Source organism: Epinephelus fuscoguttatus, linkage group LG18, assembly GCF_011397635.1.
Source record: "Epinephelus fuscoguttatus linkage group LG18, E.fuscoguttatus.final_Chr_v1".
NCBI lineage: Eukaryota > Metazoa > Chordata > Actinopteri > Perciformes > Serranidae > Epinephelus > Epinephelus fuscoguttatus.
The window spans coordinates 23,666,128-23,681,598 of record NC_064769.1 but is presented as its reverse complement, the minus strand read 5'-3'; the positions used below and the strand labels follow the sequence as shown (position 1 = coordinate 23,681,598).

At 40.8% G+C, this 15,471-nt stretch overlaps 1 protein-coding gene and 1 long non-coding RNA gene across 3 annotated transcripts in view; one reads left to right on the top strand and one right to left on the bottom strand.

Moving 5' to 3' along the window:
• The window catches only part of LOC125905657 (splicing factor SWAP), an 81,413-nt gene extending 68,395 nt beyond the window's left edge, over nucleotides 1-13,018 (bottom strand). The window contains exons 1-4 of one of the 2 annotated variants that reach the window (XM_049603789.1): nucleotides 12,650-13,018; nucleotides 10,845-11,008; nucleotides 7,294-7,425; nucleotides 5,126-5,202 (exon numbers count right to left, since the gene is read on the bottom strand). In XM_049603789.1, the coding sequence (XP_049459746.1) occupies nucleotides 5,126-5,202; nucleotides 7,294-7,425; nucleotides 10,845-11,008; nucleotides 12,650-12,849 (573 nt within the window). In that variant the 5' untranslated portion in view covers nucleotides 12,850-13,018. Of the gene's footprint in view, nucleotides 1-5,125; nucleotides 5,203-7,293; nucleotides 7,426-10,844; nucleotides 11,009-11,460 lie in introns of both variants that reach the window. The other variant, XM_049603790.1, reaches the window with a different exon arrangement.
• Nucleotides 13,019-13,280: 262 nt separating this feature from the next.
• Nucleotides 13,281-15,471, top strand: part of LOC125905673 (uncharacterized) — a 57,330-nt gene continuing 55,139 nt past the window's right edge. Inside the window, exons 1-2 of the long non-coding RNA XR_007451680.1 lie at nucleotides 13,281-13,485; nucleotides 13,601-13,777. This is a non-coding gene — a long non-coding RNA (uncharacterized LOC125905673). The remainder of the gene's footprint in view (nucleotides 13,486-13,600; nucleotides 13,778-15,471) is intronic.

Here is a 15,471-nt window from a genome sequence, read left to right as displayed (position 1 = left end):
TTGTCTCTTAGGCATTTTCATGCCGGGCACTCTTATGTTCATTGTGATGACATTAATTCTTAAAATACACATGGGGTGGAAATCAGTGGAACAAGAAGTGGTCCATTATTCATTCATTATTGTCCCCCTTGTGTGCTTTTAATGATTAACCATTGTCATTACCAAGAGAGTGCAGAGAAGTGCAGCAATCTCTGAAAAGAACACACATATCTCATTAAGATGAAAGTCATAATAAATACCACTTTTCAGGACAGCGGCCAGAAAGATGCCAGTGTCCAACACTAACAGACCATTATTGTGTTCTAAGCTGCCAAGGACTTCTTGACATACAAGGGCCTCTCGCACTGCGATTTATGGAGGTGGCTATTAGGTAAAAAGGGGGTGTGTTATACTTGTTTTATGTTGATGTGATATACACCAAAAAAAGCATCCTCTGCAACGCCTAGAATCGAGCAACAAGACCCAAAGCAAAACATAACTTAACGAGTAATGGTCATAAAGCATGCCAGCACCCTGAGAGTAGAACATGGAGTTTACAGCCATTTGTTATCTCATGCCCACACAAAGAGGAGTCGTCTTGGCCCCGTCAGCTGAGGTGAATGCCCATTAGTTATGGCATCCTTTTCAATCTGATCTGGGACCTTTGCTGCATATCATCTCCCTCTTGTCACATATTTTTTTTTCTGTTGTGACCACTGTCTGCTATCAAGTAAAGGTAAATTCTACTGATATCATAGTTCAACAGAAAAATAAATCAATAATAAACGGCTCCTGCATGGATACTGCAGTTAGACTACTGATATTTGCATCCTGGTTACTCAGCATGACATGCATCATGCCTTGGTTGACTTTGGCCCAAGAGTGCATTCTCCACATACTGCCTGTCATTCTCTGCTACAACTATCAAATATCAAAATGAAAACTCCAAGGCTGCCCCTTGAAAGTCAGAGAATCAAATCATCACTTGACCTCTCAGTCAACTGAGATAAAGTCTGCCTAAAGTTGAGCACTCAGGGTTTTTTTATTGTATGTATGTATTACTAATTTAAGAACACAGAGTTGCAACAAAATAAGTGATCACTTGACAACATTGACTCCCGTGTGCACACGGCGAGAGAGGAGAAGGAGAGACGCTGTGCTGCTGCCAGAGGAGCCGCTGACTGAGTCCCCTCTGAGTGCTAACTTTCGAAAAGAGTCTGAGAAGTCCGGGGCTGTTCATAAAACATTCAGGACGCCACAGTTTATTCCACACTACTGAAGCTGCTCCTCTTTTTCGAACCACCGTGGAATTGGTAATAATTTCGCTTTCAACCAAGCTTGTTGTTGCCATGGGTAACGGTATGACGTCAATATGTCAACAAGTTGAAATATCTCGATATGAATATCAAAAATTATACATCATGAACGAGAAGATATGCCACACCCCTACTTCTGAGGATGTAAGACTTTGCTGCAGAGTGAGCGCTCTTGACTTTCACGCTTCTCTTTGGTACAGACAGCTACAGGATACAGAGACTCTGCATCGTAAGGCTCCAAGGCAACGTTATCTTCTCTCTTCTGTTCAGAAGCACACAGCCTCTGGCTTTTGTTTGATGTCTGCAAAAAATGTTTTTGCAGATTTCCAGTCCATCATTAGCACAGTTAGCTTGGTTACAATATGAATTAATTCATTCATTCCACATTTTATATCTTTTTTTCTTCACTCTTTTACTGTAAATCTGTATCCTTTATTATGTTTTATATTTTACTGCTCTGTAAAGCGCTCTGAATTGCCCTGGTCTATGAAATGTGCTATACAAATAAAGCTGCCTTGCCTTGCCTTTCCTATAATACATGAATACTGTCACATTTAACGTCCCGCTGAGCCCGTTCAAACTCTCAAACTCTTCATGGAAAAAGAAAAATTGATGAGTATTCATATTGAAGAGCCAAAGCTGAGTCAACTGACATCATTCTGAGATGGGTACAGCTCTACTCCAATGTGAATAGTCTTTCAAACTAACGACAGACAGACGACACTAAAATGTTTTCAGACAGAAGGATATTCCCTCACAACTTAGAGAGTCGACATTAATATTATATGCATATCATGTGCGGAAGTTATGTTATGCTCTGCATGTATTCACAAGAGTGTTTTGGCTGTTTTATACCCAGCATGCTATATACTGAATATGGACACAGTCCACGTCAACATTAAAGCTTGTCTCTGCTCTCATGCATAAGAAAGTGGCAGCTGAAAGGGGTCGTTGAGGGTTCCTGTTGTGGACAGGCCTGGTCCTCAGGGAAGATTGTTAGACATAAAAACAGCAGATGGAACAAAGCAACAGCAATGGAGTTTAAAAAATTCAATCTATTATCCCCTGCTTGTTGTTATGTCAATGTGAAGCTTCGCCTGTATGTATACATGTATATTTCTACATACAGAGAATGTCTGCTCTTTTGTAGCAGAACTGTAACAACATATAATTTTATACAATACATAAACCTTTCATTTAAAGAGAAAGAAAAACAGGTGTCACTGTGCATAGCAAATGCTTGAATAGATATTGATTAGACTGTCATTTAATGATGAGATCTTTCAAGATCTGAGTGGATCATCACCTCAAACAGTAATATATAGAAATATTAACATTGTGAACACATCCTGATCCCAGTTCTAAAAAATGTTATCAGACCAATCTATTCAGCTTGTACTCAGTCTCCTATAATTGTCACTGCATATAAGGTTGAAATGATGTCTGTCAACCATTTATAGTTCAAGCACTGCATTTCTGAATGTTGCGGTGTTATTATTTCATCGGATTGTTTAACATTTGATAGTTTTTTTTTAATCTTTAAAAGGCTACAGTTGTACCATATGGAGTTGCAGCAGGATGCACTTCCAAGTTCTTTGAGGAAGACTAACACCATCAACCTGGCAGCCATGCGATGCAGATGCTGCCTCTGGACCACCCAAAAAGCACAGGAGCTGACTGGGGAAAAGACTGCAGTCAAGCCAGCTGTCACTCAAATCTCTGTGGTCAAACCAGCTGCCACTAAAGTTGGAGTGCACTTGTATTCTGACCTTTACGGTCAATGGATTGAAACAGCCTACAATACACGGAACTTTAGCCCTATTTGGATGGGATTAGTTCAACGTGGAGACGTGGGGTAAAGTAATTATTACCAGGGATTTTAGTCCTGTCCGAACGCGCCATGTCTGTAATCATTACGGATAACATCAGTAAAATTTAAAGCGACTTTTACCTTCTGTAAAACGGTCCGGAGAAAATACCTCGGGTAATATTAATCCCGTGCAAACGCGATCCTCTGTAAAAATGTATGTACATATTTCGTCACGTCCTCCTTACAACCATTTTTCCATGTTTACAACTAGTTTTCAGCGTTTTTTCGATGATGGAGGCGCTTGAGGAAGCGTGCAGTGTTGTTGGAAGTCGTGATAGTGGACATTCTTCTAATGATTGCATAGCCCTACGTGGGAGACCAATCAAAAAGGTCGAGAAGAGAGCACTTCTCAGAGCCACAAGACTTCTGGTTGTGTTAGGTAGGCCTAATATAAGTCCATATTGCTAATCATTGTGTGCACACAATCCTGATCATGGGCAATATTTCATATTGGGCTAATCATTGATTATTTTTACACATACAGGAAGCAACGTAGCATGCACATGCCGACAGGGAGGTGATGCCAGGGCGCAAACAGAGTTACCACTCCCATCTCTGGTAGAATTAGGGAGATTTCTTGTCCCGTGGAAATCGGACATTTATATTATAGACATCCTCCAGTAAACTGACATTAGACCACATCCCTATGTAAAACTAATCCCGTCCGAATAGTACTGAAGTCCGCTTTTCAAAATAAGGTGCTCACACAAAGTATATAAATACATATATTGAAATTAATTGGTCCACACCACCCCTCCAAGACAGTTCATCTACGCCAGGGGTCTTCTATGTTTTTTAGTCCAAGGACCCTTCAGCTTAAAGAGAGACAAAGCAGGGGCCGCCAACCACACACAGAATATTGTATAAAATAGTATATAAAATTGGGCAGATGGAGGTCATCAGGCAGAGGGCTATATCAGCCTCAGGCTGCAGTCTTGATCTATATTTGCTTTTCAAGGTGAGGGACGAAACATTCATAAAAAATAAGCTGTTGCAAAAGCAAAATATGTTGAAATCATGTAAATATTAATAACATTAATTTGGTGCCCCCCCTGCAGTAACCCTGAGAACCCCCTCGGGTTCCCTAACCCCCTGTTAAAGACCCAGGATCTAGAGGGAACACTGTATAGGCCCTCTGTGATTATCACATCAGTATCCACGCATACATTTACATATACATCTAGATTTACATTTACAATTCTCATGCAAGGCGTGCCATCACATCAGTTTGCCGCTGTAATAACAGGCTGTCTGAACGTAATTACTGTCTCTCCCTCTCAAACCAAACAACTAGAAACATTACTCAATATTCAAAATACACAGAAAGGGGACAAGACAGTTTCCATTACTGTCATATAGTCTGACTGGCAGGGTTCACATATGCACACCTTATTTTTACAGTCTTCATATCACAATTGTGACCAAAAGTTTAATACCACTTCATGGTTTTTTAAGCACTGAGTGAGCTACTAGATGTACTCAGCCTCTCTGAATGGAAGACTATGCCATCAACCACACATTTATTCTGTTAGCTGAACCTTCACAGTGGCAAAACCAGTCTAAGTCTGTTAAATTTAATGGTAATTAAGACTTTTAATAAAACATCATGTTGTTGATTCAACATTTCTCAGATCAAGGGAAAGCCAGACATTCCTTATCAGACCCGAACAATTTGCAGCCAGTGAAGAGCAATTTCTGTGTCTGGCTCCAGAAACTGCAGCCGCCTTGATCTTGTGAGTTTATCACTGCCTACGTCTGCACAAGGTCAGAGCGAGTCGGGATCAAGCTGAACAGGACCAGCATGCACTGTGTGCTGCCACTAGGAGAATGGTTCCACACATCCCTGTCATTGTGTAAACCCACTGTACATATGCATGTTTATATGCTGTGTATAAATACTGAGCGTAAGAGCACAATAGGGCCTCAACAACAGTAAGCCAGATGGATATTTAATACTCACCAGTTCCACATCAGGAGGGATAGCGAGCCCCGGGGGAGCGACGTACGGTTCCTCACTCTCCTCAGGCTCTGCCTCTTCTGTGCAAGTGAAGAGACGTTAGGGGAAAAAAACAAATGAGATTAACTCTTGTTAGTCATTTGTAACAAAAGGTAAATAAACCCTGCTGGAAACAGACCCAGTTGAGCAGTAACGTGAGATTCCATCCATTATACAAATACATCTCTGTGAAACACCACACTTTCCATCCGCTATCCTTCATCCGCACTTGATAAAAATATACAGGTCAGGTGGAAGCGAGATTAACATTTTTAATGTTGTACTGTGGGGAGTTTGCACAGCAATAAAAGTGAGAAGCCCCTTAATTTACGACACAGCAGCTGTAGAGGAGAAAAGCCAGTCTTCCCACACTCTCTTGCAGGGCCTGAATGCTACACAACATCCATGTGTTCACTCCATCTTATGTCACATCCCAGCTCCAATTTAGTGATAATATAACGGCCTTCCAAGCTCTGCCCTAATTTTGAAAGAAGACATGCTCTTGATCATCGCTTCAGTTATATAACAGGATTATTATCATGGTTGACTAGCTTGTATTTGGCTGCTAATTCTAAAGTGGTGTATTATGTAAAACTTCGTTATCTCACATTAAAACCAGCCCATTAAAATGTATGTACTCTTATTTTTAAAGACAGTCCAGCACCATTTCCAGTTACCCTGTGACCAACTTATAAAGTGCCTCTCTATTCAAAGCAACAGTATGGCCACGTATTGACTCGGCAGCTGCATACAGGGACACGGAGGTGAATACAAGTGCCAACAGTGGATTTCAGGTATTTCAGTGAAGGTGAATTGGGTACATTTAAATAAATTCAGCTGATAAATATACTGCACATTCAAATCAAGTTCCCTTTTCTGACAGGATATGAAATTATTGGGTGTATTTTGAGATGACTGGGTAACAATTACTATAGTGCAGGATTTAACAGGAAGGTTAACAATGGGAACTACATTAGTCATGTTTAGACAGACAACAGATGAGAACTTACACTGCAATTAGCCTTCCGTCGTATTTGGCTTTCATTTATGAGCCAACAATAGTGTCAGTTGTTCGATTAATATTATGATTACGTGTTTCTGTATCTGTCCGCCCAAACGGTCTTTCTTTCAGGCGTTCCATTTGCACTGTGGTGGGTGTGATTTGTGATACAGTTGAAGACTTTAAAGAAGTGAAAGGCAAAACCTGACGACGAACAAAAAAGTATAACTGTAGCAGGGATTCATTAGCTCAAGATGCTAACGGCCGCTGTGACATGATGACCCCTGCTGGCTTACTCCCAAAGGACAAATTCTACTGGCAGATGTATTCATACTCTGGACTCAGCTCTACAATCTCCCCAGAGACAGAGGCAGCTAGTCTGCTTTTTTCAGGCCGCTGGCTGACTGGGACAAAGTGCTTCCAGCAAACCCTACATCAAATATTTAAAGTTGTAGGTGTGTGTGTGTGTGTATATGTGTGCGTCAAGTCAGATATGGATGCATGACAGCCGAAGTTGACGCTGCTGTTCACAGGTGATTAGCAGTCGAAATGTCAAACCTCCTTCCGCTCATGGCTAAAAAAAATTGTAATTATTTTAATGCTACAACTGCAGGGGAGGAAATGTGAAATTTCAAATATGTTTGACACGTTCGCCGTGTGCTCTGCAAGCAGAAAGTCAACGTCAGCAGCACCCCTGGAGGGCGTGTATCTGCAGATGGTCGCATGGATTACAATATTTAAAAAAAAAAAAAAGAAGAAGAAGAAATGGATTAGACAGACCTGCTGTGTTCTTCACAGCAGGCTGTGGCAGGAAAATAAAATTCAAAAGTCAAGCAGCTAAAAACATAGACATGGCACAGATCCCACAACAGGCGTGTCAAGGACAGAAGGGGTGTATCAAAGACCAGGACATGATCGTGCATACAGTAACGTGATGACTTTGAATGACTAATGACGTTTCATTTACGAAGCACCATTCTGCAAGGTCCTGTCCTCTATAGTGTTAGCTGTACCATTAAAAGCTGTGTAAAGTGTTTTGCTTTTCTGGTTTTGTCACGTAGTTGCTACAAAGTATCTCAGAGTGTCTAACTATTGAACTCCTTAGGCAAGTTTGTGAGTGATGTGCTCTCACCAGATTCCCTGTTAGCGTCCTCCTCCTCAGTGGGCTGAGAGGGGTCATAGTAGTCAGCGCTGTATTTGAAGGCCACTGCATTGTAGGAGCCTTCGTCAGCCAGAGCCTCACTCAGACGTTTGTACTCCTCCTCTGTGAAAAACACACAACGGAGAGACACTTACAACAATGTTGATTATCAATTTAAATCAGCAAGCAGAGACTGACCATGATTTTCCATTTCGATGTAGCCCTGGAGAACATGTAATTGTGTTTTATACTTGAAAGCTGAAAATAAACTAAATAAACAAACAAACATGACGAAGGCTTGCCATGGAAAGAAAGATGAGAGGGTCGGGCTGGATTTTTTGGGATCTATCTAAGCTCTATCTCTTGTAGAAGCCATTGTTTCTAGCAAAGACAATGGCGAACAGGCGTTCTTCGGCGCTCATCCTCTGCACAGACTGACCCGCGTATACAGCCCCCGTCAGTTCTGACAGGAATTGACATGGCGTGCTGAAGGCAAAGTTGTATCTGGTATTTACGGTACTGAGAGAAAAAAAAAAAAAAAAACAGGTACTGATGTATTTTTTGCGTGTTGGCATCGACTAGGTAGTATCGGTTCTCATGACAACCCTAGTTTCTTCTCACACAGGAAAAAACACAAGCACCTCTAAGGGTGTTTTCACACTTGGTCCTTTTCAGCCCACTAAGCGGACTCAGAAAGACTCCACTCCAAGAGAACTCAAACCCCTTTGAAGTGAATCGAACTCAGACCACCCAAGTCTGTGGTGTGATTTGCTTAACCTGTGCACTGTGAACAGAAAGCACTCCAGATTCACTCTGCTCCATGTCAAACTGTGACGCTTGCAAGGGAGCAGGACCAGTAGTCGGTTGGTCCAAGAAAGATACTGCACATCTCCAGATATGAAATGTGGAATACATCAAACGGCAGCAGCCTACAGCACAGAAACGCTAAGGTTTTCCTCGAATTTTAAGTTCATCTGGAAGCAAGGGGCTTCAGAACTGCCCTGCAGGGGCACGTCATAGTAAAGACAAAACTATGTCAAAATATATTATATATAGTGTGAACGGAAAGAGGACTAAGGCCCCATCAGAGCTGAAGTGGACCAGAAAGAGAACTGAGTCCTTTTTCAAATGAACTGACAATGTGAACTCAAAAAGAACTGAGTCCTTTAGTCCACTTTTTGGTGCACTTTAAGAGGACTGACTTTGGTTTGTTTAAAAGGGACTATATGTGAAAACACCCTATGAGCCACACGCAAGAAGGTCTTGAAGAAGGTCAAATGGTACCGACTGCTTTGCTAGTCCAGGCCAGACCTTGGTTCATTCTGGCTAGCTGCGAGCAACTGTTGATTTCACTCATTCGCATCCCTGTATATACACTGCACCTGGCTACAGGAGCCATTTAGCTCAAACTTGCAGAGTACGCCTTGTAGTTGGGTCAGATCGAGGTCAGATCATGTTACACACTGATGCTTCTGAGAACCCTGGATTTTGTTTGAAATGTTAATTGATTTTCCAAGATAAAACAACACACAAACATACAAAACATGCAAACAAAACAGCTCAGCTTGGCTCACTGATACAAGCACTTGTACGTGAAAGCGAAGCATTATATAATGAAAAAAAAAAAAAAGTCCACACTACATAAACCCTTGGGTAAGAATAGCTGAGATATTCAATCCTATATAGGACATAAAAGGCTCCCATGTTCTATTCTGCATACATGTCAAGTGATCTGAAGAAACATTTTCTGTTTCTGTTATCTAATTCAGAAGTATGCATTTTCTTGCATATTAAACTTCTCTTCATATTTCTCAGTAATGAAGCCATTTGGTATCCCAAGCAGCATGCACACTGGATCCCTTTCTTGATTAATGGCTAAATTTTAAGACCCCTGGACAGTTCTTTCCAATGTAAGCGACAGTGCAGTAAACTTTAGATTTACAGTCATTCATTCTCACAATAACTGATGATCTTTATGATATAGTAATAATAATATAGTGATTGATGCCATGTGATTTCATTCTCAGTCATGGCAAATCCTTGCACTGGCCCACAGATCAATAGAAAAGACTGAAAGAGAAGTACTTACAGGTCGCTGGATAAATATACATGGTTATTTGGCCCCAGACACCAACCCTTTTCTATTGAAATTCATGGCGAACTCTATCTTTATTAAAGAAGCAAGGGTAAAATTGCCACTAAAAATATCAATATTTCTAATGCTTTCCTGCTGTCCCTTCACTGGACAGATGGGTAATAGCCTGAGTGAATGGGGTCAGGCCTCCAAATTCAAGGGCAAACTAGTCTAGGGGATGAACCCTCTGCAGCAAGTGCATAAGTGTGTGCGTGTGACACAAATCATTAGCTGACTCATTCTGTCCTGTCAGTTTGGGCATAAGACACCATATTTCACATAAAACTGTGGCTTATTAATTCAATTACAGTCATTAAGTCTGTCTTTCAGAAGGGTGCTTTGTCATCAAAACAGCCTGTTTCATTATAATGTAAAACGACCGAGATGCAAGTATCGAAGAGTTGAAAGTAATTTCCATAGAAATGGCAGCTGTTGAGCTCAGAGTCAAAGCCAGTCTTTTTTTTAAAGAGATGGAAAGCTGAAAGTGCTTTAGAAAGGGATGTAACGCTGTCAAAAATCCATCCTGGAAAAATCAAGATTTTGCTAAGAAGCCTGGATGTATAGACGTACACAGAAATTGACAAAGTTGCTGTACTCTGTCTGTCATACTGGTGTTAGATGTTAGTCCGTGGGGGAAGCATTAAAAGAGGACACTGAGATTAAATCATTTCAGGACATCAACTCAAACACAAAGAAAAAAAGTGAACATTTTAACTTGAGACATCAGTAATAAAGGCAGAAATAAACACCACAAAGTGTCAAAGGTTTGGGAGCATTTCAATTTGACAGAGGCAATGCGGCTGCGCCAGGCTGGCAGTATTTGTGTTTCGTTATGGCTTGCCCTGCAACTTTGGCTTCCACAAATGTATTAAGCCAAAGTGAGAGCTGCCTGCAAGGATCAGTATCTGCCAGATAAGTACAAGGGACCAGACTGCTGCTGGTGGGGAATTAATATCTGCCACTGGAATGCAAACATCAGACCTTTTGTAAGTGCTGTAACAATATGCCAGTAGGATAGTAGCTGTTTATGTTGTTTGCTACCATATGCCACTGAAACAACACAGAGATGTGGTGCAGCAATTTAACAAGTCTTAAGGCACATTTTTGTAGGTTATGTTCTTACCAGAGGTCTTTCCATTTTGTGTATTTGAACAGTCGATAAATAGTGTGATTTTTTTTGTTTTTAGAAAAGTATACGTGCACAGAATACACTTACTGTACACAGTAAACAGAATTTCTAACTGTAGTGCAAGTTACATAATGATAAGGTTCTCACGTCTTGTTTAAAATACATGCAGAACAAGCAGATATTTACTTTGAAACCATCCGACATGACCTAATAAGGACAGACTGACATTAAGATGTGCCACATGTGTGTGTTACGTATCCAAACTAGCACCCTGCCCACCTTGTCTGGCCTCCTCTTCAAGCAGGTCAGTGTGCAGAGCCAGGTACCTCTCCTCATCGCACAGCGCCTCAATCCTGGCCTCCTCCTCCGACAGCTGGTAGGATGTATTCCATGACCCGCTGTCATACTCTGAAAGGTCATGTAAGTGACCACGCCCATCGTATCTGTTGGATGATAGCAAGAATTAGAAAGAAGGAAGTCGACAAAGCCCTTTATACACAATATGGACCTACTTACCAAATGAGGGGGGACCTAAAACCCAAAATTTACAACTTGAAAAATGCTCTACCTCTGTTAGTCTGTCATGAGTATAGTTGTAAAATACTGAAAGTTGTGAAAATTTCTCAAAAATACAGACAACAAAATTATGCACTAACCTTGGGCCTTAATTGTCGATAGTGCTCTAAGGATAACCTAGCAAGCTCCCTGCAGCTATTTCCTTCTTGACAAGTCTTACAAACCAACAACCCTACATCAAAAGCAAAAAACAAAAGAGAAACAAACAAAGCAACTCGCCTCTTACCTTACAGGGTTCAATTTCCCCCCTGTAACACTCATCATTACTTCTACATTTGCAAAGAGAGTTACATTCACACAAACCCGAGCACATAAATACCTATCCGCAAGAACCCAAATGGACGACATTTTCCAGGGTTCGTCCCTCTACGCCACTTCTCAGTTGCAGTTTCTTCACGAAGACAAAGAAATGGGGTGCTGTAGTTGCCATTCGGGGTTTGGCAGGACCCCTTTAGCCTACCTTGCTGGGGAAGAAACTGGGTTATGTGATAAAGACACACATACAAATGCTGTACAAATGAAACACAAGTTGGGCCACTGCAGATCAAGGTGACTCAAAAGAATAAATGCACAATTTAAAGGCTCAATAGTTTAAGATTAATTTATTATATGTTCTGTATGGAGGTGGCAAAAAAACATCACCCTGTCACCCACAAAGGGAAGCACTTTTAAATCTTCTGTAAATTGGTAAACCCTGATATTTTACATTGGCATTGAGATACATTTTGAATCACCTTAAGTGCCGTAACTTTAGTCTTGGTTAGAATTTGCTCTGGCCTTGTGGATATCAGCACAGGTCATTTGCTTTGTGTACATATTGGTATTTTCTGCAAATCTCAATCTGAAAATGACAGAAAGAAGGAAACATCTTCTCCATTATACTCCATTTTGACTTCTATTTTACTCTACTGTAGTGTATGCCTGGAGTAAAAGTTTCCAGAGGAAATTCTCCCATCATGCCAAGATGCAAAGCCCACCTAAAAGCTAACCTTTGTTGTCTTAAATTATATGAAACTGAAATGCTTTTATTGTCTCTAAAATACACATAATTGGCAGTTTAGGAGGTACACAGCAAAACTAACGCACTCATATAGACACAGCTCTGCAACAAAACCTATCTACATGAATACTTTTACTTTTTGTTTAAACTATTAAACCTTGTCCACCCCATTTGTTTCATTGTGTTGTGTTACACTGCAGTAGTTTCAGCTAACAACTTAGCTACTGAGTGTACAGTGATGCTTCAGCATCGTGGCTAACGTTAGCAAAGACTGGCAAGGATTTGCATCTTCACATGCTATTCTAGAAACTTCAGATACCATTTGTTGTCAGTTCAGCACATCCAAAAACAAGTTAGCAGGCAAGGAATTAAAGACACTCGTCGCCAGTTGCAGGTGTTTCCAAGCTTCTGCAAGACAAACTCCAAGTGGTCCCTTGAATTGTGAAACAGGCTAACGGACAGCATAGATGGTTAGCATAATGTTTCGGTCTAAGTTTGTTCAACCGACCTATCAATCATGATGCTCTTGTCCCCCATCCATGGGATAAGATGTTTTCCATGTTCGTGGTAAAGAGCCCTTTCGTCGTCTGGGAACAGTTTGCAGGCATATCCGAACACCAAGAGGTCGGCGTATTTATCACTGTCACTCACATCCTTCTTCACCGGTTTGTTGTTGTGGTCCTTCTTTGCCGCTCCGCGACGATACATCTCCCAGTTACTCGTGAAAACAAATTAACTAAGCTAAAAAATTTCAACGAAGGTGTAGTAATTGTTATCTGATAGCCAAATAGCTCATAGGTGACCTAAATGTTACGATAATCCGTGATATGTTACCCCAAAACAAAATTCTACGAGCCTTCAGCCGCCATGTTGGAAAGCTAGTAAATGTAGTTGTGTTTCCGGTCCGCACTTACGGCAATTTGTCAGCGTTACTTAAACATATCCTCATGTAAAATAAATCACATCACATCTCTAAAGGATGTTATGAAGCATTTTCGTTTTATCAAACAATATAAATTATATATGTGAGTCGTATTTTTGCCAGTTTAGTTTTCATGTCTGTCGAATGTGCTGATGGTGAATGTATCTAACTGTTACACTGGGCTGTTGCAGCTGTACTGAACGCACTGAGCTGATCAAGCAGGTAACCCACATTATAATGAATGTGAGGCCACATTTGAGCATTTATTCTGATTCATTAGTGGCCCACGCAGCATTATGATTCAAAGGCAAGAGTATACTTAGGCTATGTTTGTTGGTATGTTGGTTAAAGTAGCTGAAAGACAGTATAAATGATAGATAAACAGAGGGATTTAAATCAGAGACAGTCGATCCAAATATCAGGTATGTCCAACCTGAATACACAGGCCTAATTGCTTTGCACGTTTTAACCAGTTCACTACAAATCATGCCCTCTTCATTGCTGCTGATCATATGTCAACTGCTTATTTTGCAACAGTCTTTGGAGATGGCCAGTGGGCAGTTCACTTAATGTTCTGGAACTGAAAGTTAAAGTGACTAAGAGAACAACTGACCATATTGTAGCCAGAGATCGTCTCCCTCCCAGCCACTGAATGGCACTGTGCCTGGCTTACTGGCACACTAATTGCTGGATGGTGCCGGCACCTATATCCAGGTGGGTTGCCACACCTCCCCCACTCTCCTTCCTCTCCATCTCATCTCCCCTGGTGGTGGTGTTTCTCACGATTCCCTTTTTTCGTTGGTGTGCAGTCTCCCCTCTCCCCTTTTTGCTTCCCAGCCGCTTTAAGCCCCAGCCCTGTCCTCATTCCCTTATTATTAGTTTTTGTTTTGTTTTTATCAGTGATTGGTTCTTTAGCCTATTAAATCCTGGTGTTCATGACATTTTAGCTTTACAATTGCATATCCTCCTAAGACCCAAACTTTTGTTTGGTACGCATTTTTAATTTCTCCTAGCTAATTGGGATTGGTGGGACCTGATTAGTATAAAAACTAAACATTGTCAACGATAATAAAATCCCAGTGTCCTCAAACGAGACAATAATAAAGTCTCAATGTCCTCAAACGAGTACTTACAGCATCTTAGCTTGTTACTGTTGCAAAAATTGGTAAAAAAAAAATGTAGGGCATATCAAACTACAAGCGTTTTCAGTCATAAATAAGTTTCAACCATAAAATTTAATCAGGTTTTGTACCTTGTCCACTTTTGTTTCCGGATCGGCTGCAGACTGACCTGGCAGAGATACTGTAGCTGCCATCTTGTTTTTACATGCATTAGTGTATTCTGGTCTTAGTACCACTAGATGGCACAAAAAAGTGTCCACAAATGAGGACAACAGGCCAAAGTTTAGCAAAATGAAGAACAAGGTCTTAATCATTTCCTTAGGTGAAATTCCCAGTGCCCAAACTTTCTTTGCCTTCCCACGCCACAATATATCAGACGGCAATTTTATTAGTGCTACAGTGGAGAGAGGAGATCAAATCCCCGTGAATATTAATATGCTCAGATTCAAGTGCAGCCCTGGCCAGTTTCAGAAATACCTCTTCAAGATGTGGACAGGATGTTTTTTATGATATTTTGTTACTGTTGTAAAGAATCATAAAATTAGGAATTGATGTACAGTTTATACGGCTACAAACACAAGTAGAATTTCAGCAGAATGAAACAGTAGATCACCTTGGAAAAAGTGGTATAAAAGCAAATCAAGAAGAGTTGATAATACCAGCGAGCAAAGCAGAAGCAAAAACTTTTGAATGGAAAAAAGATGCAGTGCCAGAGGTTATGGGACATAGATACTAAGGGAAGACTTTTTTAAAAGATTCATAAAGAAGTAGGAGAGGGAAGGTCACTGGGGACAAATAGGAAAGAAGTGTGCCTGATCAGTAGAATCAGAACAAGACACACTAAATCCATCTCTACACATTACTGGAAAACAAAAAAGCAGAATGTGTGAAGCCTGTAATTTAACAGAGACTGTGGACCATGCTATTTGTCAGTGTCCTAAATATGCATGTGAAAGACAGTTGCTGAGGAGTGGACTGGAAGTGAAAGGAATTAAACACATGGACCGTAAAACAATATTTGCAAATAGCTCAGGAACGTCGGTTTTTAAGCATATCTTTAAAAAGAAGATGACGATGGGTAGTGGTCAATGTTGGAACTGCAGATCATGTGACACCAGGCCATTCAGGCTACTCAACAGAGTGTGCCAGTAAACCCGGAACTCCGTTAGCGCTTTTAGCACTTCGGTTCTCTCGTCCAAAAGTCAATACGTTTTTTGAATGGGATTTTGGTAAAATGCCTCAAATAAGATCTGTGATTAACAAAAGCTTAAGCGAGTTTCAGGTTTT